Here is a 27,711-nt window from a genome sequence, read left to right on the forward strand (position 1 = left end):
GTAAATAATTCCTGCTGGTGGTGCCAGCCCATCAATCAGAGCCTTGTCTGAGGGGTCTCTGTGCCAGTGCTTGAGGCAGAGGAGTCTGGCTTCTGTTTCACAAATCAAAGTAAACCAGAGAGCCCTGGACCCTCAGAAGGCAAAGGCAGAGCAGCCTTCATGTCCTCAGAGGCAGACAGAGCAGGGCAGTGTGTGGGAGGGGGTGGGACAGGATTTCTGGGTCCTGGCTTCACCCCCAGTGCTCCTCCCCAGCCTTGGCACCTCCAGTGCATCTGCTCTCAGCAGCCTCTGCCTGCCCCTGCTCCTGCTGCACCAAACCAGCTCCTCTTTGTAGCTAAAAAGAAAGAAGGTGATTTTATTTAAGGAATTGAATCAAGGAACCTGCAGTTACCCACTGGAGCTGCCTTTTCCCCTCTCACAGGAATAAAGGAGGTCTCTGCTCTCTTCTGCACCCCAGCTGAGGGTCCAGAGCTTTCCCCTGTCCCACATTTGCTGTTCATGTTTCTTGTAACCATTATTAATTCTTATCTAGGGGGAAAAAAAAAATAGATTATTTTTCCTCCATTCTTCAACACCCTGCTTGGAATACAGAGACTTTAGGACTGGATCCCTCAGCACCACTGGGCACAGCACAGACTCAAAGCCATTCACAGGCTTTGGCTCAGTTCTGGCTCTGAAGCTGCTCAGTCTCCCTCCTGTCCCTGAGAGCACAAGGACATCTCAGGCTCCCACTTTGTGCACCTCAGCCAGTCAGTATAGAGAGAAGGATTGGTTTTATTTTGTTTTTCCACCAAGGAAAAGACCAGCTGGGTGCTGGAAAGCCAAAGCCAGCAAGGCCAGCAGCAGCTGCTGCTGCTTTGGATTGTTTCTGGCTTAAAGACATTTGCAAAAGGAGAAAAGTGCCAGTGGGTTTGTAAGACACAGAAATAGTTCCTTCCATCGAGCTCTGTGACTGAATAGCTGCAGCAGTGCTAGTTAGCAGTGACTGATGCTGGCAATCCTTCCAAGGAAATTAATATTTATATATTTGTAACTGTACATTATGCAGAGTAATCATTACCATGGTATTTATTTTAAAGCAATAGTTCCCCTTGTTCTTTCTTGTCCTGTGTTTTGGTCTTGCCTCTTCCCCTCCTTTTTAATCAGCCTCAGTAGAAAGCAAATACCAGAAGAATGTTCAGCTTGCTTGAAGAACGTCCCTGACACACCAGCACTTGCTTTGCTCACACTGACTGCTGACATTTAATGCACAATAACCTGGTTTCCATTATTGTGAATAGAGCAACTATTTAGAAAACCTCTGCCAGCCCAGGGTTGGGGTTGGGGTTTTTTAAAGTCTCTGCTGTTTCTGAGTGCCCAGCACCCTGAGCCCAGCTTTGTGTTTCCCCTGCCCTTTGCCCTCACACACAGGTACACACAAACAGCTCTCTGACCAGTTGTTGGTTTGTTCACACACATCTTAGCAAGTCTGAGTCCAGAAAAGTGTTTGTTTTAGATTCTGATAAATATTTTATTAAAAACTGATTTTAAGACAATTCTCTCTGCCTCTTATTCGTGCTTTAGCTTGTCAAGCCTGTGCTGGGAAAACTGAAGAATTAAGGAGCTCTGAAGAAGTTTATTGCTCATTTTCTATCAGCTGCTCACAGGGCTGTGCCCCAGTTGTGTCTGAGAGATGAGCTGGCTGCATTTTGTCAGATTTGCAGCAGGTTCCAATAAGCACCAAACCTGAGCACCTCTTTGATCAGAGACAGCTTCTGGCTCTGGGTGACATTGCACAAAGGGAGTGTGGAGAACCAGAGAGTTTGCTCCATTCCTACTTTACCATTTCCCTTCATGAGACATCTTTTTTTTTACAAAAATCCATTAATACACCTTTTGCCTCAAAGAAATGATGGATGCCAAGGGTGATTTGCAAAAACAGGGAGGAGTGAATGGATTTTTACACTTTTTACCAGCAGTGGGTTGACATTACTGAGGGGTTGCCTACAAATCAAGCCAAGAATGTTTTTGCTACACAAGCCAGTGCTCTGCACTCTTTTGGTTTAGTTTAGGAGAGCATCTTCTGAAACATTTAGAAATTTGGTTTTGCAATGATAGCTCTTTTCAGTTTTAGGGGAAGGGTATGTGCATTCAAGGACAGGAGCAGGAGTGGCAGGCACAGAGAGCCAGGGTGGGAGGTGTAGGGGGAGGAACATCCCTGGTGGTGTGACAAGTGTCCCAGTAAAGGCGTGGGCAGAGAATCCAACAGCCTGGGCTTGTCCAGCCTCATCTGTGCAGGCAGGGAGAAGCATTTGGCACCTGGGAAATGCTGCTGTGGGTGAAACTCGTGTAATTCCAGCGCTGCAGCGAGCCGGGCTGGGGGCTCACACCAGCGAGTGCTTGGAACGGGGCAGCGTTTCCTTGGAGGTCTTTAGCGACGTGCTGGTTTTCTTGCTGCCCCCGAACACCTTGCCCTTGACCTTCTCACGGAAATCCTCGGACACGTAGTAGTAGACGAAGGGGTCGGCGCAGCTGTTGCAGGTGCTGAGGGCCAGGCTGACCATGTAGCTGAGGTACAGGCGGCCGTGCAGCCGCGAGCAGGGGCTGGAGTAGTGCAGCAGCAGCAGGATGTTGCTGGGGGCGTAGAGCAGCACCAGGGTGATGAAGACGAGCGCCGTGAGCTTGGCAGCGTGCGAGTAGCGGCGGCCGCGGCGCAGCAGGACGCGCAGCACCGCGCCCGAGCTCAGCGCCAGCAGCGCCAGCGGCAGCAGGAAGGCGCAGGCGATCAGCGCCACGAAGTAATGGAAGAAGAAGCCCTCATCGTCCTGCCGGGGCAGCACGTCGTGGCACAGCGTGAGGCCTGCCCCGAACAGGGGGTAGGACTGCTGCTGCAGCGCCAGCGGCAGCGTCAGGGCCGCGGAGCACAGCCAGACCGCCCCGCAGGTGGCCGCGGCCAGCGAGGGCGTGCGGAAAGAGCGCGACGAGAAGGGGTGAGCCACGGCCAGGTAGCGATCCACGCTGATGCAGGTGAGCAGCAGCACGGAGCAGTACATGTTCCCGTAGAACAGGGCCGTGGTGAGGCGGCACAGCGCTTCCCCGAAGGGCCAGTGGTTGCCCAGGAAGTAGTAGGAGATCTTGAAGGGCAGCACGGCGGTGAGCAGCAGGTCGGCGCTGGCCAGGTTCATCAGGAAGACGGTGGCGGCGCGGCGCTCGGCCGTGGCCAGCGCCCAGAGCGCCAGCGCGTTGGCCGGGAGCCCCAGCGCCAGCACCAGGCTGTACAGCCCGGGGATGAGGCGCACGGTGACCGCGCTGCCCAGCTGCGCCCGCGTCCCCGCGGGGACCAGCAGGTACGTGACATTGTTCACCCGGGCCTGCTCCCCGGGGATGGCTCGGGGGCACGGCGTCACCTCTGCGGCGCTGGGCTGCTCGCCGGTGCTGTTCTGGGAGTAATCTGAGAGGAAGGCAGTGTGTTACTCACTGTGTGTTACTCGCTGTGTGTTACTCGCTGTGTGTTACTCGCTCAGCAGGGCAGCCCGGGCACACAGCTCACCCCAAAGCACAGCTCACCCCAAAGCACAGCTCACCAAAGCACAGCTCACCAAAGCACAGCTCACCCCAAAGCACAGCTCACCCCAAAACACTGATCATCCCAAAACACTGCTCACCCCAAAGCACAGCTCACCCCAAAGCACAGCTCACCCCAAAACACTGCTCACCCCAAAGCACTGCTCTCTGTCTTTTCAGAGAGTGTTCTGCAAACTGCGTGTGATGGGCAGAAAAAGCTGACTGGCTTTTTCTGGCATTTTTTTTTAGGAGACATCCTCATCCTCAGAAGCCACTCTCACCTTTCTGAGAACATCCCCAGATCCTTTGCCCTGTGGTTTCCCACAGCTCACAATAGACTGTGGTGCTCTACAGCCATGAGCAGGCCTGGGAATCCAGAGAACAATTCCATGGACAGGCCTGGGAATCCAGAGAACAACTCCATGAACAGGCCTGGGAGTCCAGAGAGCAATTCCATGGACAGGCCTGGGAATCCAGAGAGCAATTCCATGGACAGGCCTGGGAATCCAGAGAGCAATTCCATGGACAGGCCTGGGAATCCAGAGAGCAATTCCTCTGCCAGGCTTTCACAACTATCTGAAGGTCTGGAGCCACTCCAGTGTAAAGTTGTGGCTCTGGGAGTATAATTAGCTAAAGATTCAGCTTTAGAGTCCTGTCTGGTTTACTGCTCCTCTGTTTTTCCTTTCTCTTTCTAGTTTCAACCACCCCAACTTCTTTCTGCACTGTACCACCTCTGTCAACCTCCTGCTTCAGCAAGAGCTCACACAAAGCTCTACCAGAACATCCTCCCATGTGAACTCATTAAAAAACGAGTTTTAAGGGATGCTGCAAAGGTCCCAAACACCCAGCACTTCAACCAGCAGCAGCTTTGCACCCCGAGGCTCACACTCACCATCGTAGTCTGAGGCCAGGCAGAGTCCCCAGAGGGCACAGCAGAGCAGGACCCTGGTGCCAAGGGTGCCCATGCCCGTGCAGGGGCTGCTGCCACAGCACAGTGCCAGGGCAGTGTGGGAGCAGCAGCAGCAGTGACCCTGCTGGCCCTTAGCTCTGGGCAGGAACGGGGCTGATCCCGGGCAGGACGGGGGGATGGAGGGGCTGTGACCACAGACAGCCCAGCCTGGACATCCCCAGCGTCAGTGTGGGACTGGGAGGGGCTTGTTTATCCAGACCCCGAGTGTTTCAGGGCTCCACTTCATCCTCAGGGTGAGATGATGGCTCAAGTGACTCATCTGGGTCTCCTTCCTGCTGCAGAATATTCCTGGAAATAACCAATGTGGTCGGGTTTGATGCAGTCTGCACATAAACAGACCCCAAGCACCTCTGCCCACGGAAATGCTGAGCATCCTCCCACTGCAGAGACCTGAGTGCCTCTGGGGCTGAGCTGAGGTCTTTTCCTAAAGCCTGAGTCACAACATTTCTGGTCCTACAAACAGGGACATATCCCAGACACCAGAGCTGCAGAACCACACAGATCTCCCAGTCCTGCAGACTCATTTTCTGGCAATGGAGAGGTTTCAGTGCCAGCCTTGCATCTCCACATCAGGCTGGGCCCTTCAGAGCTCCCTTTGATTCCTGCTCCTGCTTCCTGGCTAAACAGCACCAAGCTCCTGCACCTTCTTGATTTTACTCAGAGGATGGCTAAAAGTCCTCTGGGTTGGAGCCCTTTGCACTTGACAGCAGCAGCAGGAGCACCATGGCACACCAGGGAGAGGGGGATGCTTTGCTTCCTCTGATAAACCCCTGGGACAGGGGGAGCAGCCCCCTGCAGCAGGAAAGGGGCCTGCAAAGGGCATGCAGGAAATCCCTGCTCTTGGGGAGATAAGGGGCAGCTCCAGCCACTCCTGCCCCACAAAAAGCTGCCTTTTCCCAGAGCTGAGCAGTCCCACCCTGCACCATCCCCACTCTGGCTGGGGTAAGAACTCAGAGCAGCCCATGGAGCTGCTGGTTGTGCCCAGATGACATCTCAGATAATGCTGGAACAGGGACTGGCAGGGGTTAACTGAGCCTTAAGATCCTTTGCTGCCAGGTGCCCCCTGCTCTGGCAGGTCCTTTCTGTGCTCTGCTCTGCACAGCAGCTCTGGGAAGTTCCCAAATCCTCTCCCATCCATCAGAGCCCCAGCACAGGCCAGTGGGACAGGAGGTCATGGCTGGAGAGGGTGCAGGGCTTTGGGTTTTGGGGCTGCTCTCTGCAGCCCTGGCCTGGCTCTGCAGGGGAGGAAGGACAGGAGCTGGAGCCCAGGCAGTAGGAACTGTAAATTTGGTTTGGCAACCTGAGGAGCAGCTCATTTCTTTCTCCTCTTCTCATGAATGGCCTCTTCTGTGAAGGCTGCAAATCTGAGCCTGGCTGCTGTTTGATGGGATTCTTCTATTCCAAGGAGAAAATGATCCTATTTCCTTTGCTTTCACCATATTCCCACATCCTTGTGCCGAGCGTGTCAAGAGGTGGAGTTCCACTGGCAGGGAGGGGAAGATGCAATGTTAGATGTTTTGCTTTTGTGATTCTCTCAGGATTTATGAACCATTACAGAATGACTCATGTGGCCACATATTTTCCATGCCTCAGCCAGGATCCTTTCCATGCTCTGTATGCAAAAAATTAGCCATAATCAGGTTCAGATAGTGTGCAAATCACAGCCCTGCTTCCTATGGGCAGGTCTCTGGAGTGGAGCAGGGAGGGGTTACTCATCTCTGTATCCTTCATTTCTCAGATGCTGTGTGATCTTTAGTGACTGCCTTAGATGCAGAACAGCTTGCCTGAAAATTCTAATGCCAAAGGTTTGTCACGGCTTGTTAACATCTCTTTAAGTCGTGTGATCCTTGCCCTGTGGGGTAACAATTTGGTTTTAAAGTAATTCATTGTGCAATAGATCATCTCCTGGGAGCAGGGGCTCTTTTATTCCGTGGCTCTGAACCCAGAAGATGTACTGCTGGAAATCAGGCCGGGGATTTGAGAGCTCAGAGGGAGGGTACAGACACCACCTGGCCTGTTCCATACATCTTGGAGGCTTGGAAGAGCAAACTGGTGGGTAAAGGATGGGATTCACTGCTGCTGCTCCATTCCAGCAGCTCCAGAGGGTTCCTGTCTCAAATCTCAGACACTGCCAGGTCCCCTCCTTCTCCCTGGGCCTGAGATTCTCCTCCTCTCCCTCCTGCTTGTCCCACAGCTCTCCTGTTCTCTGGGATCCCTCCAGTCCTTTCCCTGGGTGATCCCATACATTCTCCTCAGCCTCTCATTGCTGCAACACTCCTGAGGTTTTTCCTGGGGGAGTTTTCCTGGGAGAGGTTTTACTGGGGGAGGTTTTTCAGATCTGCTCTTCTGCTTGCTGGCAGTTTTCACTTCACACCATAAAAGTCACTATGAAGATATTTTCCAGGAGTATTTGAAGCTTATTAACACCCCTATAACTCAGTGTTCTGGAATAGATTTTTGGGGGCCTTCCTCAGCAAGAGAGTGATGCTGGAGTGGGAGCTACCTGGTCTGACACAGCCATCATCATCATCACCACCATCATCATCATCCTCATCATTCCTTTTCAGCATCAGGAACTCTTTGCATTCATTCTTTAGCACAGGTTAGGAGTTGCTAGACTTTAATTTAGTCTTTAAATTGAATTAGTTAGTTCTGACTTAGAGCAATGGCTAAAACATGCAGAAAACCTCAGTTCATGTTTGCACACACAGTTCTAGACTCTCTCTCTGGTTCCCAGCCCTGACCTTCCCAGTGAATCCCTGTGATGTGGAAACGTGTTTTAAAAGTCCTGGAATGTGAAAAGCTAAACTCAGGTACTCCCTTCAGCAACTCTGAGTTTAATTGTGCAAATCACCTACACCTATTCCATCCTCTAGACCTGAAGGATGTTTTTAACCCATTTGCTGTTGCCAGACTTGTCCCCTGGCTGGGATCTCCAAGTGCTCTCATGTCACATCTGGCTGTCCCTCCCCTCCAGGGCAGGGAACATCCCCTTTGTGAGAGGACCAAGAGAAGACTTGTGCAAAGTGGGCTGTGTCCTTTGAGACCCCACCACCAACACTTTAATCAAATTATTCCATGCAATCAATGCACCAGAGGGTTGTTTTTGGGAGAGGAACAGTTTGTTTGCCTGTGAGGGATCAGGGGGCTGCACAGAGCAGAGCTGCCTTTTGTTATGGCAACGGAAGTGTTGGGGATGATGTAAAGGAAACTCCTATCAGCTCTGGGGCACAGCACCACGGCTTAATTTGCAAAATCCACTCATTCATTTGTCGTGCAGAGCTCACAGGGAGCACAGCTACACATGTTATTACCCAGGAATTTGGGGAGGCTGAGGGAAAGGCGGGTGGAGGGTTATTTGCATGGTTGCAGTTGTGTTGTCTTAACCTGCAGCAGATGTGCTGGTGGGTTGGGAGCTGGAACCAGCCCCTTCTGCTGAGCCCTGCTCGGGGTCACTGTGGGACTCCTGGGGCCTGGGCTGTGCCTCACTCACCTCTGCCAAGGTGTGCCAGGAGTCACTGCAAGGGACCCAAAGGGATCAAACCCAGCCCCTGTCCCTGCCCAGCCTCCCAAAATCCCACCCTGAGCATCCCTGAGAGCGCTGTCCAAACGCTCCTGCAGCTCTGGCAGCCTTGGGGCCGGGACCATTCCCTGGGGAGCCTGGGCAGTGCCCAGCACCCTCGGGGGGAAGAACCTTTCCCTGAGCTCCATGCCAGCCCTGACACAGCTCCAGCCCTTTCCTTTTGAGACCTCTCTGGTGCAGCAACTGTGCCACCCCCTGGACTTGGTGCTGCAGCCACGGCCTCAGCTCCAGGAGAGGTTTGGGCAGCTCCCATGTGAGAGCTCCTGGGTGGGATCTCTGCTTGCAGGAAATGGATTTTCCTTGTCAGTCAGGGTGCTGCTCACACCCTCACACAGCACTTGCTGACACAGCTGCATCAGCACATCCTGCAGCCTGCCCAGGAACTTCAGCCTTTCCATTGCCTTTTTCTACCTGTCCAGGAACCTCAACCTTTCCATTGCCTTTTTCTACCATTTAAAATCCAGTTTCAGATAAAAAGACAACCAATTCTGGGGGTTGTCACAAAGTTTAAATTAGTTGAAAAGAAATGTAAAACAGTGAGAGCTGCAGACTTTTAAAATCAATATTTTATTTTACTTGAATGTGCAAATAAATATAAAAAAAACTACATTCAAGGAGCTGGCAAAGCAATTACAAGCCCAAAAGCAAAGATCCTTCAAACAAATGGAAGAACAAACTCTTGACTCAAGGTCGTGCAGATACACAGCTGAAACCCTCAGACATGAACAAGTCCCTCTCAACCCTGCCTGATATTCCCTTCCCTTGCTACTCTCAGCTTTGAGACAACACCACTGTAAAGGGCAAAAGTCTTGCTTAATCAGTTCAGATTATAAATTAAGGTTTACAAAATAAGGATGCTTAAAAATACCTGAAGTACACTTAGAATGGGTTGATGGAACAGAACGGTGCCCAGGGGTGTTGCCCACCTTGGTACACCTGGAATCAAAAGCATTTTAAGCCACAAGTTGCCACCTATTTTCTAGTAAACAGTTTTCTGTATCATAAAACCATAAAGTTTGGCACAATTGTCATCTCCACTGGGAGACAGCAGAGAGGTGAGCAGGACTGAGGTGTGTTTTGGTGAGCTGGCTGGAAGGGAAAGGGGGACACTGTGCTTTGCACTGGGCCTGTCCCCCTGCTCCCTCCAGCCCTTGCAGAGCCACGTGCTCTCTTATCACTGCACTGAGGGAAGGGGAAGAACCTTCAGATCAGTTCAGGAACCAAAGTGTAGCAGAACAGAACATGGGCTCCTGATGAAAATCTCTGCTGGCAGTGGTTGTGCAAGTGGCCATGAATGCCAGAGAGTGGCCTCCCTCCTTCCCTCCCACAGATTATTTTGCAAAAAAGACAAAGACTGGGGACAGTTTTCTGTTAAACATACCCCAAAGGCCAATTTTTCTACTGTCAAGTGAGACAATTGCGAAACCAAATGTTGTACAGTGGAAATAACCCAGGACAAATCCTACAGGCTGCTCCTTAGGTCTGGCAGAAATCATAACCTAAAAATCAAAGCCACAGAAAGTTTTGGGGTGGGGGGGGGTTATGCCCCAAAAGCCAGGAAAAAGTTGGGAGCAAAGCTGAAAGGAGGCTGGGGATGCTTCAAAATGTTATGTTTGTAATACACTCCATGGACAGCGTGCTTGCCCTCAGCCCCTGAAAAACAGGAGTGAAGTCACAGTGGGGCTGCAGGACAGACACGAGTAAATTCCCTTGATTTCTCACTAGATTAAGTCAGGTGTAGTGTTCTGCACAGATCAGGGCAGGATGTGTTAGGTTCCATGGCAAAAAAAGCCTTCCATAGCAGTACGGATGCTTCGGTGGAAAAGCTCATCTAGGATGGTTGTGGCTGGATCTCACTCTGCTCCTCGCAGATTTCCGTGTGTCCCTGCAAAGCCAGCAGAAAGAGCAGAGTCCGTGGGCCGGGGCTCAGCTGGCAGCCGTGCTCCGGGAGCTCCATCTGCCGATGTGCCCGGTGCGGTGCAGCCCCGCCGAGCGCCGGGGGCCGGGCGAGCACAGGGAAACGCCCAGCTCCATGCAAAACACAAACCCAACAGCCAGGCCACACCTCGCAATGGACATTCCTCCCCACGGATATTCCTCCTCATGGATATTCTGGAAGGCAGAGTCTGCAGCAGCTCCTCAGCTCCCAAAGCTGGGGGAGCTCAGCCACAGCTCAGGGTTCTTCCCCTCAGTTCATGCTCCACACCACTTGGTTGATGAGGCAGCATCAGAGCATTGAGTGCTGGCCATCCCCATGTCAGTTTTGGCATTTTTCTCACCAGAGCACCAGGAACAAGAGTTATCTGTTGCCTTGTTGGTTCACAGGGATAACAAAGCCCCTCAGGCACTCCCAGGGTACACTGAAGAGTTCTGCAGGCTCCAAGATGGCACAAAGTCAGGAAGATTGGGAATATTAAACCCCTGGAAGTGGAAGCAGCTGCCAGCATCTGCTCAAAAACCAGCCTGGCTCCATCTCTCCAACAAAGCCACCAGTGGTAGTTCACCCCCTCACTGAGCTGGTCAGCAGTGGCCTAAAGCCAGGAAACTACTGAAAAGTGTGTGGCAATGCCCAGAGCCCCCTTCCCACAAAAGCTTTTAAAAGTCTTTTCATGATGGCTGGAGGATTACACTGCAAGGAGACAAGTCTATGCCATATGGAAAATACATGATAATCCAAAGTAAAATGCTGTTTGGATAAATATCATTAATACATACATTGCATTCCCACCACTATCCTCATAGTAAATGTGCTTCACCAGCAGAGCTCTGCCTTGTCTGGGTGCTCAGGGTGAAGCAGGACGGCGGCTGTACTGGACTCTGTATCTGTTCACTGGCACCCCATGGACGTTCACTGTCTCACAGGTGGTTTTGCAGGGCACCATCTCCTCGTCCTCATCCCCCATCAGCCAGTCTTGAACCACATCCACGGCCTCCATGGACACGTTCTCCTCCAGCCACCGGTTGTGCCACTCCTCGAACTGCTGGTGGTGCTTCAGCAGCACCACGGGCTGGACCTGGGAGCAGGGCAGTAAAGATCACTGAGAGGTTCCTGGGGGAAAAGCCAAAGCCCTCAGCTCTACCTGAGATGTGCAATGCTTTGGGAGCAACACCAAGAGAAACAGGAAACCACAGACCTGCATTTAACCATCCCTATTTCCTAATGTTTGCCACTCCCACTTAAAATTTGCATGTAAAGAAAAGGCTGCTGAGCTAATCCAAAGTACAGAGCATTTATCAGCTCTCCTCCATATTAGCCAACACAGAGTAGTAACTTTTGGGTGTAGCTTACAGGAATTCAGCCACAAGAATTATTGGTACCTGTGATTTGGCTCCCACCCCCAAACTCTGCTACTGCAGAGGGAGCAAGAGGGAGATGTACCTGCTTGGCCCTGCAGAGAGCTCCCCTCCTGTACATGTAATCCTCAGAGTTCATGATGAACATCATCTTGTGGGTGTTGAGCTTGAAGCGACAGTCGACGTTGCAGGCGCTCTCCACCCCGATCAGCCGCTTCCAGGAGCTCTTGACCTCGCTGCGCAGGGCCCTCACCTGCTTGCACTGCCACTTGCGAAACTTCTTCAGGTTCCTGCAGCAGAACAAGGATGACAAAGCATGTGTCACACCTGCTGAACTGCTCCCCGCAGCTGACAGGGCTCACAGCACAGGTGTGGAACTTGTATTCGCAAGTTTCGTTTCTCAGGCTCTCTCTGGGATATTCCTCCGTATCCTCTGACAAATATTTAGGGAAATGGGAACAAAGTAGACCCAGAATCCCATCCAGAATCCACCCTGCTCCATTCCAAACACAGTTCCATGAACAAATCAGTGCAGTGGTCACAAATTTCTCTTTCAGCATTCCCATGCAGCTCACTGGCCTGGAGCAGCCCTCAAAGGTGAGGAGTGCATTTCCCCAGGGCTGGCACATCACCCAAACCCACTGGCACAGGGCAGGGAGGAGGCAGCAGCAGCTGCTGCAGGTGTGGCTCGGGGCAGGAGCAGCTCACCTTTGCAGAAAGACTGGTTTCAGGAGGAAGCCATCGTTCTGGTTGTTGGGAGCTCCTTCCACCCCTACGTACTGCTCCATGTAGTTTGCCAGGTGCTGCACAAGGGAGACCAGTTCCAGTGAGATTTCACATCATCAGGACAAACATCACTGCAAAGAACCTGTTTATTTCCAAGCTGTTTATCCTGAGGCTGATTTATGTTGAAACTCTTTTGTTGATGCACTGTTTCTGTCCATGGTCACTGGCCCACATGTCATCTGCCCACCTCCCAGGCAAACTTGTCCTCCTGGCAAAGCCTCACAGTTTGGAACAAGAAAGCAGGGAAAGCATTCTTAGACATCTGCTTTGTGGTACACAGGTCACTGTGGTATTACCTGGACCTCCACAGGATCTTCTGTCTGGGTTTCTTCTGTATCCAGCAGCTCAATGGTCATGATCACCTGTCCTTTCCTCTGGAGAAACATGACCTGTGATAAAGTTACAGAAAATATTTGCCACAAGGGTTCACAATAAAAAGCTGCATATTCACAAGTCATTTGGACAACAAATAGAAGCTAGGAGAGAAGCAGCAGGGCTCCTCAGTGAGCCACTACGTCCCCTCACTGTCTGTGCTCTGATTTTGGTACCTTCTCTCCACATTACTCACTCTCTCACCTTGGAGCTTCCAAACCCACTTCTCCCAGGTGAAGTGGGAGATTTTCTGAAGTTTTTCAGTGACTTTGTGAAGTTCCCTGGCAGCAAGGCCTTACCTTGAAGCAGTTCTCATCTGCCATGCACCGTTCAGCCTTCCACTGGTAGCTGGTCTCCTTTGCTGCCCGGACACAGCGGGAGGACAGATTGCCCCCAGCAGCTCCTCGCTTCCTCTCGTTCAGGTACAGCTCAACCACCTTCAAGCAGATGTCATCGCTCACTAGATGGTGAAGCTTCCATTAAAAAAGGGGGAATTCAGTCAGCAAGCCTGGGCCAAGAGTTAACTCCAGTGTGTCATGAAAGGAGTGTAAAACTCAGCATGGCATCACACTCAGCTGAAACAGCAAACTCCAGAGATTTCCCACATTTCACTGTCTCATGACTTTGCGATAAAAGGAACAGAGGAGAGTGAGGGGCTGATTAACTACAGCTGGAAGACAGATTTGAGTAAGAAGAACCTGACATTTTTTGTGTTGCCTTAGATGTGTTTTGAGCATGGCAGAATTTTGAATAGACTGGAATTCAAACATTGGAAAAGGCCAGAAAGAGCAAATCCCTTAAGGTGGTCCCTGTATGAAAGCTGAATTCTCTCACTAGATTTCCCTGTCAGGTAAAATTTTCTCTGGATTTACTCTGAGCTCAGTGTCCCATTGCCCTGCAGGCACTGGGAGAAGGCTGGCTGCGTGTGAGGGGAGATGTGCAACCCCAGCCCAGCCCAGCTCAGCCCAGTCCAGCCCAGCCCAGTCCAGCCCAGGCCAGCCCAGCCCAGCCCAGCCCAGTTCAGCCCAGTTCAGCCCAGTTCAGCCCAGTTCAGCCCAGCCCAGCCCAGCTCAGCCCTCACCTGGCGCACGATGTTCTGCACCAGCTTGTCCATGGTGAAGCCGATGTAGGCGTGGATGGTGAACATCTCCCTCAGGGTGTCCTCATACTGTGTGGGGTCAATGTTCCCATCCAGCAGGCTCCTCACCATGTCCAGGAAGGCTGGGTAGTACTCCTCCAGCTCCACCTCACCTGGCCAGGGGAAAGGGAATTCATTTCACACACAGAACAGGCAGAGTGAAGTCAAGCAGTGCAGGAGGCAGCACTGTTCAGGAACCACGACACCCAGTGTAGAGTGTAGCATTACAGACAGGCAGCTCCCTGCCAGGTGCCCTAACAGGCTGGGACAAGTGACACTACAAACAGGCAGCTCCCTGCCAGGTGCCCTGACAGGCTGGGACAGTTCCCCTCATGCACCTCCAGGACTGCTCTGGGCAATAACTATTTCTTTGTGGGGCTGTTTACATTGGAAATCAAAGTAACGGCTTCCTACAGTGATGCACCTGAGATTACCTGGGCACAGTGGGCTGGCAGGAAGTCTCTGTGAAGCAGCCTGTGACACACTGACTGCCCTGCTGAAGGAGCTGTGTCCACAACTCACAATACAGCAGAGAACTGCACCTCCACACCCCTCAGAGAACTGCCTGCTGGCCACAGTGACTCAGAAATGCATAATGGAGTGCTGGCACTCAGGGCATTAAGAGTGAACTAAGCCCTGCATTATTCTTACTTGGTTGTTTCAGTCTTAACTCCATGGCTGGATCATTGGTTTTTTCTTTCCTGCCTTCACAGAGGAGCTTCTCCCTTTCCTTCTCAGTCCGATATTCCAGAAGCTGCTTCTGGGCCTGGCGATAAATCTTTAGGAGCCTGGAGCACAGAGTCTGGTGAAGGCGCAGGAAGAAATACCAATTATTATTGACAAAGAAGAGGCTGTAAACATCATCCAGGGTGTTGTGGGGCTCAGCAGCTGTAACATCACAGAAGGTTGCTTTGGTCTCCAAAGGACTGCTTGGAGGCCCAGGCACGTGTTTTTTCCGCAGCTCAGGAGTATCCAGGTTCTGCCCCTGGTGGTTTTCTCTGTCCTCATCTGTTGATTCCTCAGAAATGTTGTGTTCAGGTGGCTGAGAGAAGAACAGCTCAGGTATGAAGTGATGCACAATCTGCCTGATGGTCGCCTGATCCTCCTTTTGGATGGTGGGCTGCCTTTTCACGTAATAGCTGATAAGAGATGCTGCATCTTCCAAAATCTGCTTGTCCTCATAGATGAAGATAAGATGAGGCTCATTGGTGGATGAACTCCTCCCCTCTGAATGCTGCTCCTGATGCTGGAATCAAGAGACAAACAGATACGTATAAAGATCCTTCCAATCCATGCTCAAAAGCCATTCCTGCCAGGAGGAATAAGCCAGTACTAACACTGTGCTTGGGACAGCTGGTTTTGACCCAATTTCCAACCATTTCCACACAGTCCCAGGTGCTATGGAAACATCTGGGTCACACTGCCAAGGGAGGGAGCGGAGGGGGGGTCATCCCCTGTCACACCCACCTCATCATAGACACTCTCAATTTCATTCAGCAAGCTCTTGGAGCGCAGAGCTTTTGTGTCATTCTGCTTGAAGTTGACAGCCTGGTGGTCCAGGGATTTCAAATAGGCCTTCTCATACTGCTCCCTCCAAATCTTGTTGAAGCCCTGCTGGGCCTCCCTCCATTCTTCCTCTTTTGCTTTCAATCTGCATAAATGAACAGTCTGCATGAGTTCAGACAGACAGGCACAGAAACACACCCAAAACATTTTACTGTAGTCAACTGTGGTGCAGCAAGAAGTTTTCAGTGGAAAACTGGAATTGATTTCTAGAAGCAATAAATAAATTTGTGAAAGGACCACCAGTGCTTTCTTAAATGATGATGAGTTGAAACAGCACCTACAGAATCACAAAACCATTTAGGTTGGAAAAGACCTCTGAGATCATCAAGTCCAACCTTTGACCAATCACTGCCTTGTCAAAAAGGGCAAGTGCCATGTCCAGTTGGTTTTTGAACACCTGCAGGGATGGGGACTCCACCACCTCCCTAAGCATCCCTTTCCAATGTTTAACAACCCTTTCTGTGAAGAAATTCCCCCTGATGTCAGAACTCCCAGCAGCACAGCCTGAAGCTATGTCCTCTCATTTTGTTGCTTAAAAATGCTTTAAAACCCTTTTCCAACTCCTTGAAGAGCACAGCACAATGGGAATTACCTCTTAAGAACCACAGGGACAGCAGTGACTGGGTTTTTCTTCAGACTCTCGATGATCTCGGGTGCTTTGTCCCCGTAGATGCGATAGATGGCGCGGCGCTGGATCACCTCCGAGGTTCCTCCCAAACAATCATCCAGGCGAAACTTCTCCTGGTCCTCCTGGCTCAGCCGGGACAGTTTTTTCTGCACACTCTCCAGCACACGGATTGTGGCTAAGTTGGTCTCCAGGACAACATCCAGCTGTTGAGAGTTCCCAGAAAACAGTGTCAGAACAGGCAGAGCAGGAGCATGGAGAGCAGCAGCAGCCCAGGTTTGTGGAAGGTGTTCCAGCCCCAGGGGGTGGAGCCAGGAAGCAGCAGGAAGGTTTTTACTGGAAAATCAACCTCTGCCAGCTCTCCCAAAGGTCACATGCAATTTAGAACTGGACTCATGCCTAGGAAGAACTATTAGACTCCAAGCACAACACACCAAACTCCATCTCAAACCAACAAACGCCAACAGAACTTTCAGGAACTGGCCACTGATTAATTCAGCAAAATCCAGAGGTTTTGCTTCCTGAGGGAGCAGAAGGGAGCTCAGCAGCACAGGTACCTCAAAGCGCTCGTCCTCACAGCGGTGCAGCTGCTCCTCATATGGAGTCTTCTTGGAGCTGACAAAAGTGGAGTCTTCAGACCAGGATGGAAATGAAACCCAGGTGTCATTTAACACCTGCAACAGAGCAGAGACATGACATTGAGCAGGGCCTTGTGAGCCCAGAGCTGTTCTCATGGGGTTTTCCCTCTTGTCTTTTTGCATTGTTCTTCCCTGAGGTTCTGTAGGACACTCCAGACCTAATTCCCAGACCACTGCTCCCCAGATTTGAGGTCTGTGTGGAGCTGCCAGGGCCCTGCAGAACACTCAAAAACACCTTCACTATCACCTCACGAACAGAGATCACCCTGCAGTGATCAGCAGCTGTAAATAAAGGAGACAGAGCTCCCCACAACAGTGGGAATGGTGCCCCAGGCACTGCCACGCAGAGTTCCTCCAGAGAAAAATTGTTCCCAAAGGCCACACTGGCCCAGTACTAGAAAATTAATTCCAGGATATTTAATATTCTTTTCTGTCTATAGGAACACATTTGTGTCTGCACACAGACTCAAAAGGTATTAGAGATGTGATGTGAGATGGGTTTAGATAAAATTAGTGAAATGTGAGTATTGTTTCAATAAATTTGCTGAATAAATTGAATGAGCACTGAAAAGGGAACTCCACATGCAGCAGCTGTGGCATGAACCACCCCAATACAATTTTTATGTGTGTTCAGGGATTGAACAGCCTGATCCCAAAGTACCTCCTTGCAAATGGCTGTTCTCCCACTGCACTTTGGCTGCTGGTAGGTTTTTGGGAGAGCCCTGTAACTGGATCCGATGCGTTTGCAGGAAGCGTAATCGATTTCCCGGCTCATTCCATCCCCGGAGCGGTCGCTCAGCGGAGAAGCAAAGGAAAGCTCTTTCACCCCAAGGAAGGACTTGAACTGTGCAAAGAGTTCTGGGAATTTCCTTCAAAAACACAAGTATTTTGTTATTCCACTGTGACAGTTTTAGGGTGGTTAATGCATGTCATAAAGGGGAGGCAGAAATATCTAAACAAATTCAGCATTGCAGGGAGAAATCTTTCACCAGCTTCTCTCCTCTGTTATCATTCTCTCTGAATTGCTTTAGGGCTTGTATTTTTTTACTGAAGGTAGGAAAATTATTTCCCTTCACCACACAAACACTCCCCTTAAGTGCCTGAGGAGAAACTGATCCTTGCCATTTGACTCTCCCACTTCTGCTGTAAGTCAAACAGCTCAGGAGGCCCACAGCAGTGCTGGAGCTATTTATCCTTCTCACAGCCCTGTTCTCAGATTTCATGTTTGTACTTTTATTACATTTTGAGATATTAAACAGGGAGTGTGAACAGACAGAGGAAAATATCTTCCTCACAATACTCATTAAGAGCTGTAGGGATAAATTTAAAGGTTCAGATTTTATTACTCCTCATTTTGGATTAACTTTCAATTTCTTGCCCGCTACCCCGGAGAAACTTCTATGTTAAATCCAAAACTTCTGTAACAAAGTTGACAATGTGCCTAAAAAATAACAGAGTAAGACCTACAAAGTACCACAGGGCAGAGAGGTAAGTTGGTCACTTACCCTAAAAAGGGTGTAACAAGCTGCAGCAACTCAGATCCAGAGACCAACTCCTGGTTGAAGAGAGCAATGCATCGGAGAAAATTTTCATAGACCTCCTGACTCTTGAGCACCCTGCGCACCTGCAGCAGTTTGGAGAGATGATCACAGCACCTGAATGCCACTTGTATTTAGAAAATTATTCATTATCAGTCTATTCATCTTCCAAACCCACCTATTCTAATTTTTGTCAGTCTACTACTTGAAAAGTTAGGGAATGTCTTAAGTGCTGACACACAAATTGTACAGAAAACCAACCAATTAACTGTGTGAAGGGCTGAAGGTATGCCCAGAGAATGTGAGAAAAGGACAAATACTGACCTTGTCAAAGAAGGAAAACTCTTGCAGTGTCCCATATTTCCCCACTGTCGCCACTGACAGATCTTTGGTACCTCGCAGCTTCATTTTCTTCTGTTAAAAGAACAAGCAGTTTATATTTAAAATGTTGTGACTCAAATGGCATCAAATTCCTCTCAGTTGACACAGAACAGCTCCCTGCAAAGGCTGAGACCCTGTATTTCCCCAGCAGTGATCTGGCATTGCTGTGTCAGGTCCTCACAGCAATCTCTGTCAAATGTTTCCCAGCTAAGAAGAAACAACAAAAAAAGAGAATCACTTGAGAGTCTGCATAGAAACAATGAATTGGCCCCTTCCAGGGCCAATACTTTGTACAGAAGGTTGTGATATTTAGTATCAAATATGTTACCACACACATTTAAGCACGTATTAAAAATTCCCTTTTTCTACAGCAATTAAAATAACTCAACATTTTGGTTTTCATACACCTACATACATCAAAGGCACTACTCATTACACCTCTATCTCAGCAATAACTAACACAAGTAATATGAGGTTATTCTAAGATTTTACTTGCTGAAAGATACCTTTGCTGGGCCAGAAACAGGGCGCAGCAGCAGTGGCCTGGATCGCTTCTTGCTGTGCTCCAGATTCTTCTCATGCTCAGTTTTCTGGACACTGTTCACCTCACATGGTCCATTTCCTGTGAACTGAAGTAAATAAATAATGATTTCAACAGTCTTCTCTCAAATAAAGAAACCTAACAGGACACAGAGCATGTGGTTAAGTCACCTGTTCTGAGAAAATCCAAACAATGAAGAGGAGCAATGTTCATTACTGGCTGTATGATTTTCCATGTTTTGCATATTCTACATGCAGACAGAGCATTCAATATCCTGCCCTGCTCTCAGCACATACCAAAGACCTTTTTGCCTCTGGGAGGAACTGTCCGAACTCTGAGAGCAGATCCTCCTGTCCCCGGAACAAATTGGCCACTTCAGTGAACACTTCTTCCTCTGACATGCCCCGGAAGGGTCGGCCCTTGGTGTTCAGCTGCTCTTTCTGAAAAGATACACACAGATGTTCAAAAAAGTCAAAAGATACCTCACTCTGCCAGAAAACTCACCCTGAGCCAAAAATATGAATGCCACAAAACTTGAAAGGATTCTGAGCAAGCCCCAGGCTCTCACAGGGCCTTCTTTCACACACAGGATCACAAATGCAACTGAAGGTGAGTTAAGACAGGTCTGGCTACAACCTCTTCACACCCTGAAAAGTTCCACAATTTTCATACTTGTTGTCATTTCTTGTGCATATCTATGAGGCAGCTATTGGATAAAGACAAGTCCTTGGGAACTCTAAGTCTGTTTGACAGGCAGAGACTAAATTTGACAACCACAACTCCAACAGCTCCAGTGCCAACCCACCGCCTCTTCCACAGACTTTTTACCTGGTAAGTATGAAGGATTTCTAGAAAGGATCTGTAAATCTCTGGATGGTCAAGGAAACGTGTTTTGATCTTATTCACATAACTGATGGCATTATTGAACTCCACAGAATCAGATTCCAAGGGAATTTGGGATTTATCTTCTTTGTAGGGAAGCTGCTGCCGAAACTCCTCGGAGCAGTCGCTGTGGTTGTGGGAGTTCTCCTGGGAGTAGTGCAAGACCAGCCCACTGCCAGGGAGAGCACTGGGAACAGGCTCTGGGGGCACCTGGGGGCACAGGACACACGAGATGAGTTGGAAAAGGATCAGGGACCAGCTCAACAACAACCCAGCAGCAGTGCTGGCAAGGTTGCTAAAAAATATTGTCACGTGAAGAAGGAAAAGAAAAATTTTTCAGTCACCAATAAATTTCCCTATCTGGTTTATTAACTCCATAAAATAAACCCCAAAGTTCTCCCTAGTATAGGAACCACCTGATTGTGGCTGTCACAGCTTTATTGGCCTCACCAGTGAGGCTGCACCAAACACCTCCCACTGCAGGTTCTGCTAGCACTGGCTGTTGCAGAGGAACTGCCAGTTTTTAGGGGCATATTAAACATAAGGCCCTGACAGGTGTTAATTCCTAAGCAACAGAGAGATCTGAGAGAACTGAGATTAAAAGGTAGCTCCTGCTGCTAACTGGAGTTAAACCACAAGTTTATCAGCAGAATTCAGTTTATGGCTTTATTTCAGCTCCACAAACCACACAGTAACAACAAAAAACATGCAGGGGCAGCATCCATCTGTATCCCAGCAAGAGTGTTCCACACCAGCAGTACCTGATGGGGATCCCATGATCTTAAAGACCTTTCCCAATGTAAACAATTCAATGATTTCACTGTTTTTTGCCTGTTGCCTAAACAAGTTTCCTGGTTTCTCAGTGGAAGACTGAAGTGCAATTCTTCCAGGATCACCCCTTGAAATTTGCCACTGCCCACAACCCATACTGGGAACCCCTTTAACAATGTCAAGCCAATTACAATTTCAGTTTCCAAACATGACTGAAATATTTGGTGTTGAAGTGGTGTTTCCGTGAAGAATCATCATTCCTGTGTAAGTCAAACTAGTATGAGAATAAATCAGGGGTTGGAACCAAGTGATCTTTAAGGTCCCTTCCAATCCAAAGCACTCTATGATTCTTTGAACAAACATTTAAATTTATATTACACCCATTATCACAGGCTTTGAAAACCATCTAAAAACATCAGCAAGGTGCCCTACACATAAATCTCCACAGCCTAAACAGTGCAGACGTGTCCAGTGACACATGGAACAGTTTATTTAGAGAACAAGAGCTCTGTGACCTACCTGACTATTCAAAGGTGACTGTATACTTAACTTCCCATTCTTTGGAATTTCTATCCTGTAGCCCAGAGGAAGAAATGCATTGAATCCTACAATGAGGTCAGGATGCTCATGGAAAAGCTGAGAAACACGTCGGATGACTCCAGGTGTGTCAATGCTAAAATTGAGAGGGGTTTGTTACTTTTATCCAAATCAGGAGCACAAGTTAAGCCCAGCAAACCCCAGAGAAATGTGAATTATCTGGTAACTTAGGGATGCAATCCTTTAAAAAAAATTAGCCCAGTGAGAGGAAATGACCAGTGCAGCCTCGCCCTGGGAATGTTATCCATGGAGAGGAGAGATGAGTGTGCAGATTGGCACCACCCCCAGGGCTGGCAGGGCACAAGTTCTGTTCATGCTGCTTCACTTATTTCCAAGAGCTGTGTTTCAGAGTGAAAAGTAAATGCAGATTTGCCTTCTCCTGTGGATTTCACCTCTGGAAATTCATGGGTTGGGCAGAAGTACTCGAGGTTCACATGACTGCACCACTGGGGGACAGGGCAGTGAGTGTGCAGAGGGGAATGATGGGGTGAAGGCTGGGGGGCTCTGCACAGGCCACAAAGACCCCACAAAGTCTGAAAGCTGAGGGAAGGGCCGGAGCTGTGTCAGGGCTTGGCATGGAGCTCAGGGAAAGGTTCTTCCCCCCGAGGGTGCTGGGCACTGCCCAGGCTCCCCAGGGAATGGTCCTCAAGGCTGCCAGAGCTGCAGGAGCGTTTGGACAGCGCTCTCAGGGATGCTCAGGGTGGGATTTTGGGGGGTCTGGGCAGGGACAGGGGCTGCACTGATGATCCCTGTGGAATTGAGCTCAGAGTTCTGGGATTCTGTGAAAGGCTGAGGAGCCCCCAGAGCACCCTGGGGTGCAGGACCTGGGCTTTACCTCTGGCTCTTGAACTCCTTCATGATCTCCAGGAAGCCGTTGTAAGTGGCAGGGTCGCTGCCAAAGCGGATCTTCACCTGGTCCAGGTAGGACAGCGCATCCTCCACCTGTGGGGGGAGAACACGGTGAGACCCGGGCAGGGGAACAGGCCCTGGAGGCCCCCACAGCCCAGAACTGAGGTGGGGGCACCTCAAAATACTGAAGGCAGTGGGAACCGGCCCCGGGGGAGCCCCGCAGCACCGGGAAGGGCACTCGGTACCGGGGGAGGGGCCGGACGAGGGCAGCCCCGGTGGGTTCCCGTGCTGGGGGTGCCAAGGCACGGAGGGGACACGGTACCGGGGGTGGGGAACAGGTCCCTGGGGAAGATGATCGCGGTATCAGAGAGGAATAGCAGGGCCGGGGAGACAGAGGGGCACGGCCTAGGGGAGGGGGGAACCGGCCCGCGGAGCCCTCACGGTACCGGGGAACAGGACGTGGCCCCAGGGGACCCCACGGAACCAGCGGAGGAGGGCGGGGAGCCCCCGGGACAAGCCCCCGGGACACCTCCCGATACCGGCGGGTGAGGGACAAGCCCCGGGGGGCGAGTTCGGCACCGCGGCCGAGACACGGCAGGTCACGGAGGGGGCGGGCGGGCCCATCCCGGGGGGGCGAGGAGCGGCCCTTCGCGGGGGCGGGGAGGGTGGGGAAGGGGCGATCGCGGCCGCCGGGGCGGCCCCCGCACTCACGTGCACCGGCAGCTTCTCGTGCGGCGCGGCCCGGCCGCCGCCGCCGCCCCAGCGCGGGGCGCTGCCCCCGCCGGCCCCGCGGCCGCCGCCGCCCCCCGCCGCCATGTTGGAATCGGGCGGGCGAGCGCGGCCCCGGCGGCGCGCGCGGCCCCTGCGTCAGCGCGCACAGCCCAGACCACGCCCCCCGCGGCAAACCCCGCCCACAACGCAGGTCCGCCCGCTGATTGGCCACGCCCCCGGTCAGACCGCGCCTACATTTCCTCCCATTCAGTGTGGCCACGCCCCCGTTCGTGATAGGTCACGCCCCCCAGCGCCGCTTCCGGCCGTTGGAGCCATGGCGGGAGCGGCGGGGCTGAGCGGGAGCAGCGCCTGCGGAGCCCCAGCTGGAGCAGCCCCGGGGGCTGCGGGATCCCAGGGAGTCGGGAGGAGACGGGGGCTGAAAGCTGGAAGTGCTGGGGCTGGAGGAACCGCGTCTGGTGCAGCGGGGCTGAGGGAGTCGGGGGTGTTGGAGGGGCTCAGACTGGGCTGGGGAAGGCCGGGAGAGCTGGGGCAGCCCGGGGGGTGTGGAACAGCCGTGAGGGGCTGGGGCAGCCCGGGGTGTGTGGAGGAGCCGTGAGGGGCTGGGGCAGCCCGGGGTGTGTGGAGGAGCCGTGAGGGGCTTGGGGCAGCCCGGGGTGTGTGGAGGAGCCGTGAGGGGCTTGGGGCAGCCCGGGGTGTGTGGAGGAGCCGTGAGGGGCTTGGGGCAGCCCGCGGTGTGTGGAGGAGCCGTGAGGGGCTTGGGGCAGCCCGGGGTGTGTGGAGGAGCCGTGAGGGGCTTGGGGCAGCCCGGGGTGTGTGGAGGAGCCGTGAGGGGCTGGGGCAGCGCGGGGGGTGTGGAGGAGCCGTGAGGGGCTTGGGGCAGCGCGGGGTGTGTGGAACAGCCGTGAGGGGCTGGGGCAGCCCGAGGAACCCCTTCACTGGTGTGCACTGAGCTCAGGGGTTGCTCTGGGCTCGCAGGATAAATGTGACATTAAACATGCCACTTCCCCCAGCCAGCAGGCGATTTGAACTCGGTAAAACCCAGTTACATGAAGAGTGAGGGGGAGGAAATAAGCCATGCTGCTTGTTTTTCCTTACAGCATTACCCGTGATTTGAATAATAGAAACATGCAGAAGCCTTTCTTGCTGTGCCTTTAAACTTGCTGCTGGTATTTGAACCCAGAATTTCTCTCTGTTGTGTTGGAATATTCCAGCTGTGTGCAGCTTCCAGGCAGGGTGCTCACACACTGCCTCTGCGTTTGATCTTCCATCCCCTATTCTGATACTTGCACAAACTGCTCTGTGACCCATTTCCCTTCTGACAACGTGAGGGATGCCATAGGCCTGTTAAATACAGGAAGGATTAAATTAATACAGACTTTTTTCTTTCACAGGTACTCACTGCTTTCAGCATCCCAGGCTGTGATGGATTGATGCAGTGACCCAGCACACAAGTGTTTATCATCTTTGGAGAAGCAGGCACTGCAAAGGCCTTGCAGCAGACCTGTGGGCTGGAAATGGATGGTTGGCATTAGATTGTTGTGCTGGTAAATACAGGGTGAAGTGGAGATGTTTTAGAGTTTTCAGTGGTTATTCAGTGTTTAAGAATAAACATAATAAATATTTTTACAGGAGTGATGCTGGAAGGGTGGTGGGAGCCAAATAGAGCTCCTAGGTTAGGAAGCACTCAGAGCTGTGCAGGAAAGAGCCTGGAAGAGCAGAGTGAAGCCCTTTATTCCACCTGTGGAATGGAGTGGCTCAGACACATCCTTGGTGTGTTGTCAGGTGAAAGAAAGTCAGCATTGATCCAACCTCCTGCACCACTTTTTTTCTTTTTTTCCTCCTGGATTCTCCTAAGCTGGCTCAATTTCTGTTTTCTGTTGCTATTGTTAACTTAAGAAGTCTCATCCTCTTGCCTGGTTTGTGCCCTGTTGCACACCCTGGTGACATGAGCAGAACCAGCTGCAGACAAATACCTCCTGTGAGTTTTGTTTTCTGTCAGAGCCGAGTTCCCAGCCCTCAACACCAGCACCTGGGTGGTGATTCCAGCTGCAAGGATGCTCCCAAACCAGCATGGGTGCTGGAAACACCTTGTGCCTGTCAGTTTGTCAGGATTTGGGTATTCCTGGGGATCCTGTGAGCTGGATCCTGCCTGGCAGCCTGGGGCAGTAATCAACCACTGACACTCAGCATGGTGGTGCCTCAGAATAGCTCAGCTCAAGTTGCTGCTGACAGAGCTCCAAGAGACCATGGGCTCCTCTGCCTGCCAAGCAGGAGATCTGCCTTCTGTGACCTTCCAAAGGCAGCCCTTGGGCCCCAGGGCAGTCCTCAAGGACTGAATCCCTGCTGGCCATGCTGTAGGTCACCCTGTAACCTCCAAGGAAATCAGGGATCTGGCTTCTGATGGTCTGGGTGGGTCTGTAGATCTGCAAGGACTAAATCATGCTGTGCTGTGGCAAACTGCTTTTCCTGCCTCTTGATTGCCCTGTGCTTGGCCGGTTTCTGTGGCTCTGGAGGAAGGATATTGGTGACATCCTGCCTGGAGTTCAGTGGGAAGACAAGGGCTGTCTCAGAAATCAATCCTGTGAAAAAGAGCTGCCTTTGCTCAGATATTTCAGCATCCCACTCAGGCAGATGTGTCCAGTGTGTCACACCCCTCACCTGTGAAACAAGGAAATCAGAGACTGTTCCTGCTCTGTCTGCCCTCAGATGGGGCTCATGGTTCACTTCTTTACTTGTGAAACTGCTTATTATTCATATTTCTAATTTTCACCCATCACAAACTATTCAGACAAAGCTTCAGAGGTGAGATTAAACAGCTCTCCAAGCCTGAAACAGATTTCCCAAAATCTCTTGCTTTAAAGCAGCAGGAAGGAGCAGTCTCTGTCAAATGATAACAGAAGGCAAACCCTTGCCTTCTTACTCTGTTGGCAGCACCTGGAGCTGTTCAGCCACGGGCTTCCTTTGCTCTCAGATGCCTGATTAGATCCTGCCCAGTTTGGGCTGTGCTGAATGTTCACCTCTTGCTCTGGCAAGAGATGGTGCTCCAGATGTGTGTGTGCCATCTGTCTCCTGCCCACAGCTGGGTAGCAAGACAGCTTCCAGGAGTTCACATTGAAAACATTTCAGAAATTAAATTGTGTTTCAGGCCTCAGGCACACACTGACATGAGGCTGAGGCCCTGAGTGCATGAAGTGCTCCCCACTCCAGATCAGAAATAAAAGGGGAACAGAAAGGCTTGAAGCAGAATAAACAAAGGTCATATTTTTAGAAGTGTGGCAGTACCAGAAACACGTTCAGGACTACAAATCCAAGCCCCACATGTTGCTGGGGATCAACCCAACTCTTTCCTGAATGAGGAGCCTGTTCTGTGAGCTGGATTTGTGAGAGATGCTCTGCTTGGGAAGCTGCCCAGCCTTCCTTCCTCCCTACCTGGGCAGCTGCAGCCTGAGAGCCAGGCACAAGGCTGCTGCCAGCAGAGGTAGCAGCTGTGTGAGCACTCCTTCATGTTCCCAGTCTGTCTCTGAACCTGAGGAATCCCTTTGGATCTGCCAGCTACACTCACACGTACTCAAACCTACAGCAATAAAATGTTAGCTACTGATTAGTTGAGCCAAGGAAGTCTCCAATCCCCTTCAATGCCATGTCCTTATGATTTAATTCCTCTATTTCCTTCAAGAGAAGCCCAAAGGCAAGCTTAGAAACAGTAAAAAATAATAATTTCAGCTTCAGTCCCTTTCACTGCTTCCATCTCACTCCCTACTGAAAGAGCTCCTGCTGCTCAGGCGTGTTCTGCCTCTGCACAGAGAGAATTTCACCCTGAATTTGTTATCTCTTAAGCACAAGAGTAAAATAAAGCCAGGCCAATGGGAAATTCCACAAGCTGGCCCCTTTGAGAGGACCCTTGGCATTTGAGGGAGTAGCTGTTGCCAACATCCTTAAGGAATGGGAGCTCCTGGACCTGCAGTGGGAACAGATTCATCTTCTGCCACCACCACAGAGCAAGCACTTCTCGAGCAGGCTACCCCCATCAGAAGAGATCTGTACAAAAAAGAGGGATTAGCAGTGAAATTTGGTCTGGCCACTTGCAAAGCTATAAAGTGCAGCAGGATGGAGTTTGGCTTTTCCATTTGGGAGCTGTGGAAATCTGAGGAGGATGCTCTGTTTGGAATGGGGAAGGAAGGTCTATTGATTACCAGATCTGTTGTCTGGCTCATCAAACCTTTGGATATTATATGAAATACAAGAAATGTAGTAAAAATTGTGCAAATAGATGACCACAGGTAGAGATCCCCCACTAAACCCCACTGCCATCCTCCCTTGCCTCTGATGTTGGTGCCTCTCCCTGCAACCCTGAGAGCTGAGTTTGGGATCTCAGCTCGCTGGTGCTGCTGCTCCACAGACTGAGAGTTCCTCCCTCACACACAGCCACAAGCAGCAGCCTGGGCCTGCAGGAAACATCCACACATCTGCCACCTCTCAGAAGTCTGGAAATGAGTTCTGCTGTCCCCAGCATTGACTTAAGAAAGAGGTGACAAAGGAGGCAGGAATAGAGAGGCCTGAGGTGGCTTTTCTGTCCTCAGCCTCCAAGGTTGTGGCAGCAATGCTGTGGTTCTTTCAGCACCTTTAAGCTAAAGGTACCTTTGTACCTGAAGAAAAATTTACAGTCCTGTGCCCCTCATTCACATGAAGGTGATGTGAGGATGTTCTTTGGGATGCATATCCTGCATAATAAACCTGGCTCTGCCAGAAATCAAATTCCAGATGTGCAGGCTGTGATCCATGGCAGCAGAAACAGCACAGGTTCCTTTTTCAAACACTTCCACACACCTCATCTCAGTTACAAGATAGGAGAGGGGCTCACAAAATGAGGGATTCTCAGTGTTTTGGGGATTTAGGGGAATGCTC

The 27,711-nt window shown here is 51.1% G+C and overlaps 2 protein-coding genes and 1 long non-coding RNA gene across 3 annotated transcripts; 1 reads left to right on the forward strand and 2 right to left on the reverse strand.

Moving 5' to 3' along the window:
- Positions 1 to 1,112: 1,112 nt before the first annotated feature.
- On the reverse strand, positions 1,113 to 4,666 carry F2RL3 (F2R like thrombin or trypsin receptor 3). The gene is made up of 2 exons (XM_056512706.1): positions 4,436 to 4,666; positions 1,113 to 3,430 (listed from the first exon to the last, which is right to left on the reverse strand). The coding sequence occupies exons 1-2, from the start codon at positions 4,506 to 4,508 to the stop codon at positions 2,364 to 2,366; spliced, it is 1,140 nt and encodes a 379-aa protein (XP_056368681.1). The 5' UTR covers positions 4,509 to 4,666; the 3' UTR covers positions 1,113 to 2,363.
- Positions 4,667 to 8,644: 3,978 nt separating this feature from the next.
- SIN3B (SIN3 transcription regulator family member B) lies at positions 8,645 to 22,905 on the reverse strand. The gene is made up of 19 exons (XM_056512707.1): positions 22,786 to 22,905; positions 22,061 to 22,167; positions 21,148 to 21,301; positions 19,804 to 20,067; positions 19,272 to 19,415; positions 18,941 to 19,063; positions 18,378 to 18,467; positions 18,021 to 18,139; positions 17,177 to 17,384; positions 16,435 to 16,551; positions 15,845 to 16,083; positions 15,154 to 15,337; positions 14,338 to 14,932; positions 13,630 to 13,799; positions 12,848 to 13,021; positions 12,473 to 12,565; positions 12,099 to 12,193; positions 11,476 to 11,680; positions 8,645 to 11,110 (listed from the first exon to the last, which is right to left on the reverse strand). The coding sequence occupies exons 1-19, from the start codon at positions 22,888 to 22,890 to the stop codon at positions 10,880 to 10,882; spliced, it is 3,417 nt and encodes a 1,138-aa protein (XP_056368682.1). The 5' UTR covers positions 22,891 to 22,905; the 3' UTR covers positions 8,645 to 10,879.
- Positions 22,906 to 23,166: 261 nt separating this feature from the next.
- On the forward strand, positions 23,167 to 24,371 carry LOC130264460 (uncharacterized). The gene is made up of 2 exons (XR_008842470.1): positions 23,167 to 23,256; positions 24,198 to 24,371. It is a non-coding gene; the product is annotated as an uncharacterized LOC130264460 (long non-coding RNA).
- Positions 24,372 to 27,711: the final 3,340 nt, after the last annotated feature.

The sequence above is a fragment of the Oenanthe melanoleuca genome, chromosome 28 (assembly GCF_029582105.1).
Source record: "Oenanthe melanoleuca isolate GR-GAL-2019-014 chromosome 28, OMel1.0, whole genome shotgun sequence".
Taxonomy (NCBI): Eukaryota; Metazoa; Chordata; class Aves; order Passeriformes; family Muscicapidae; genus Oenanthe; species Oenanthe melanoleuca.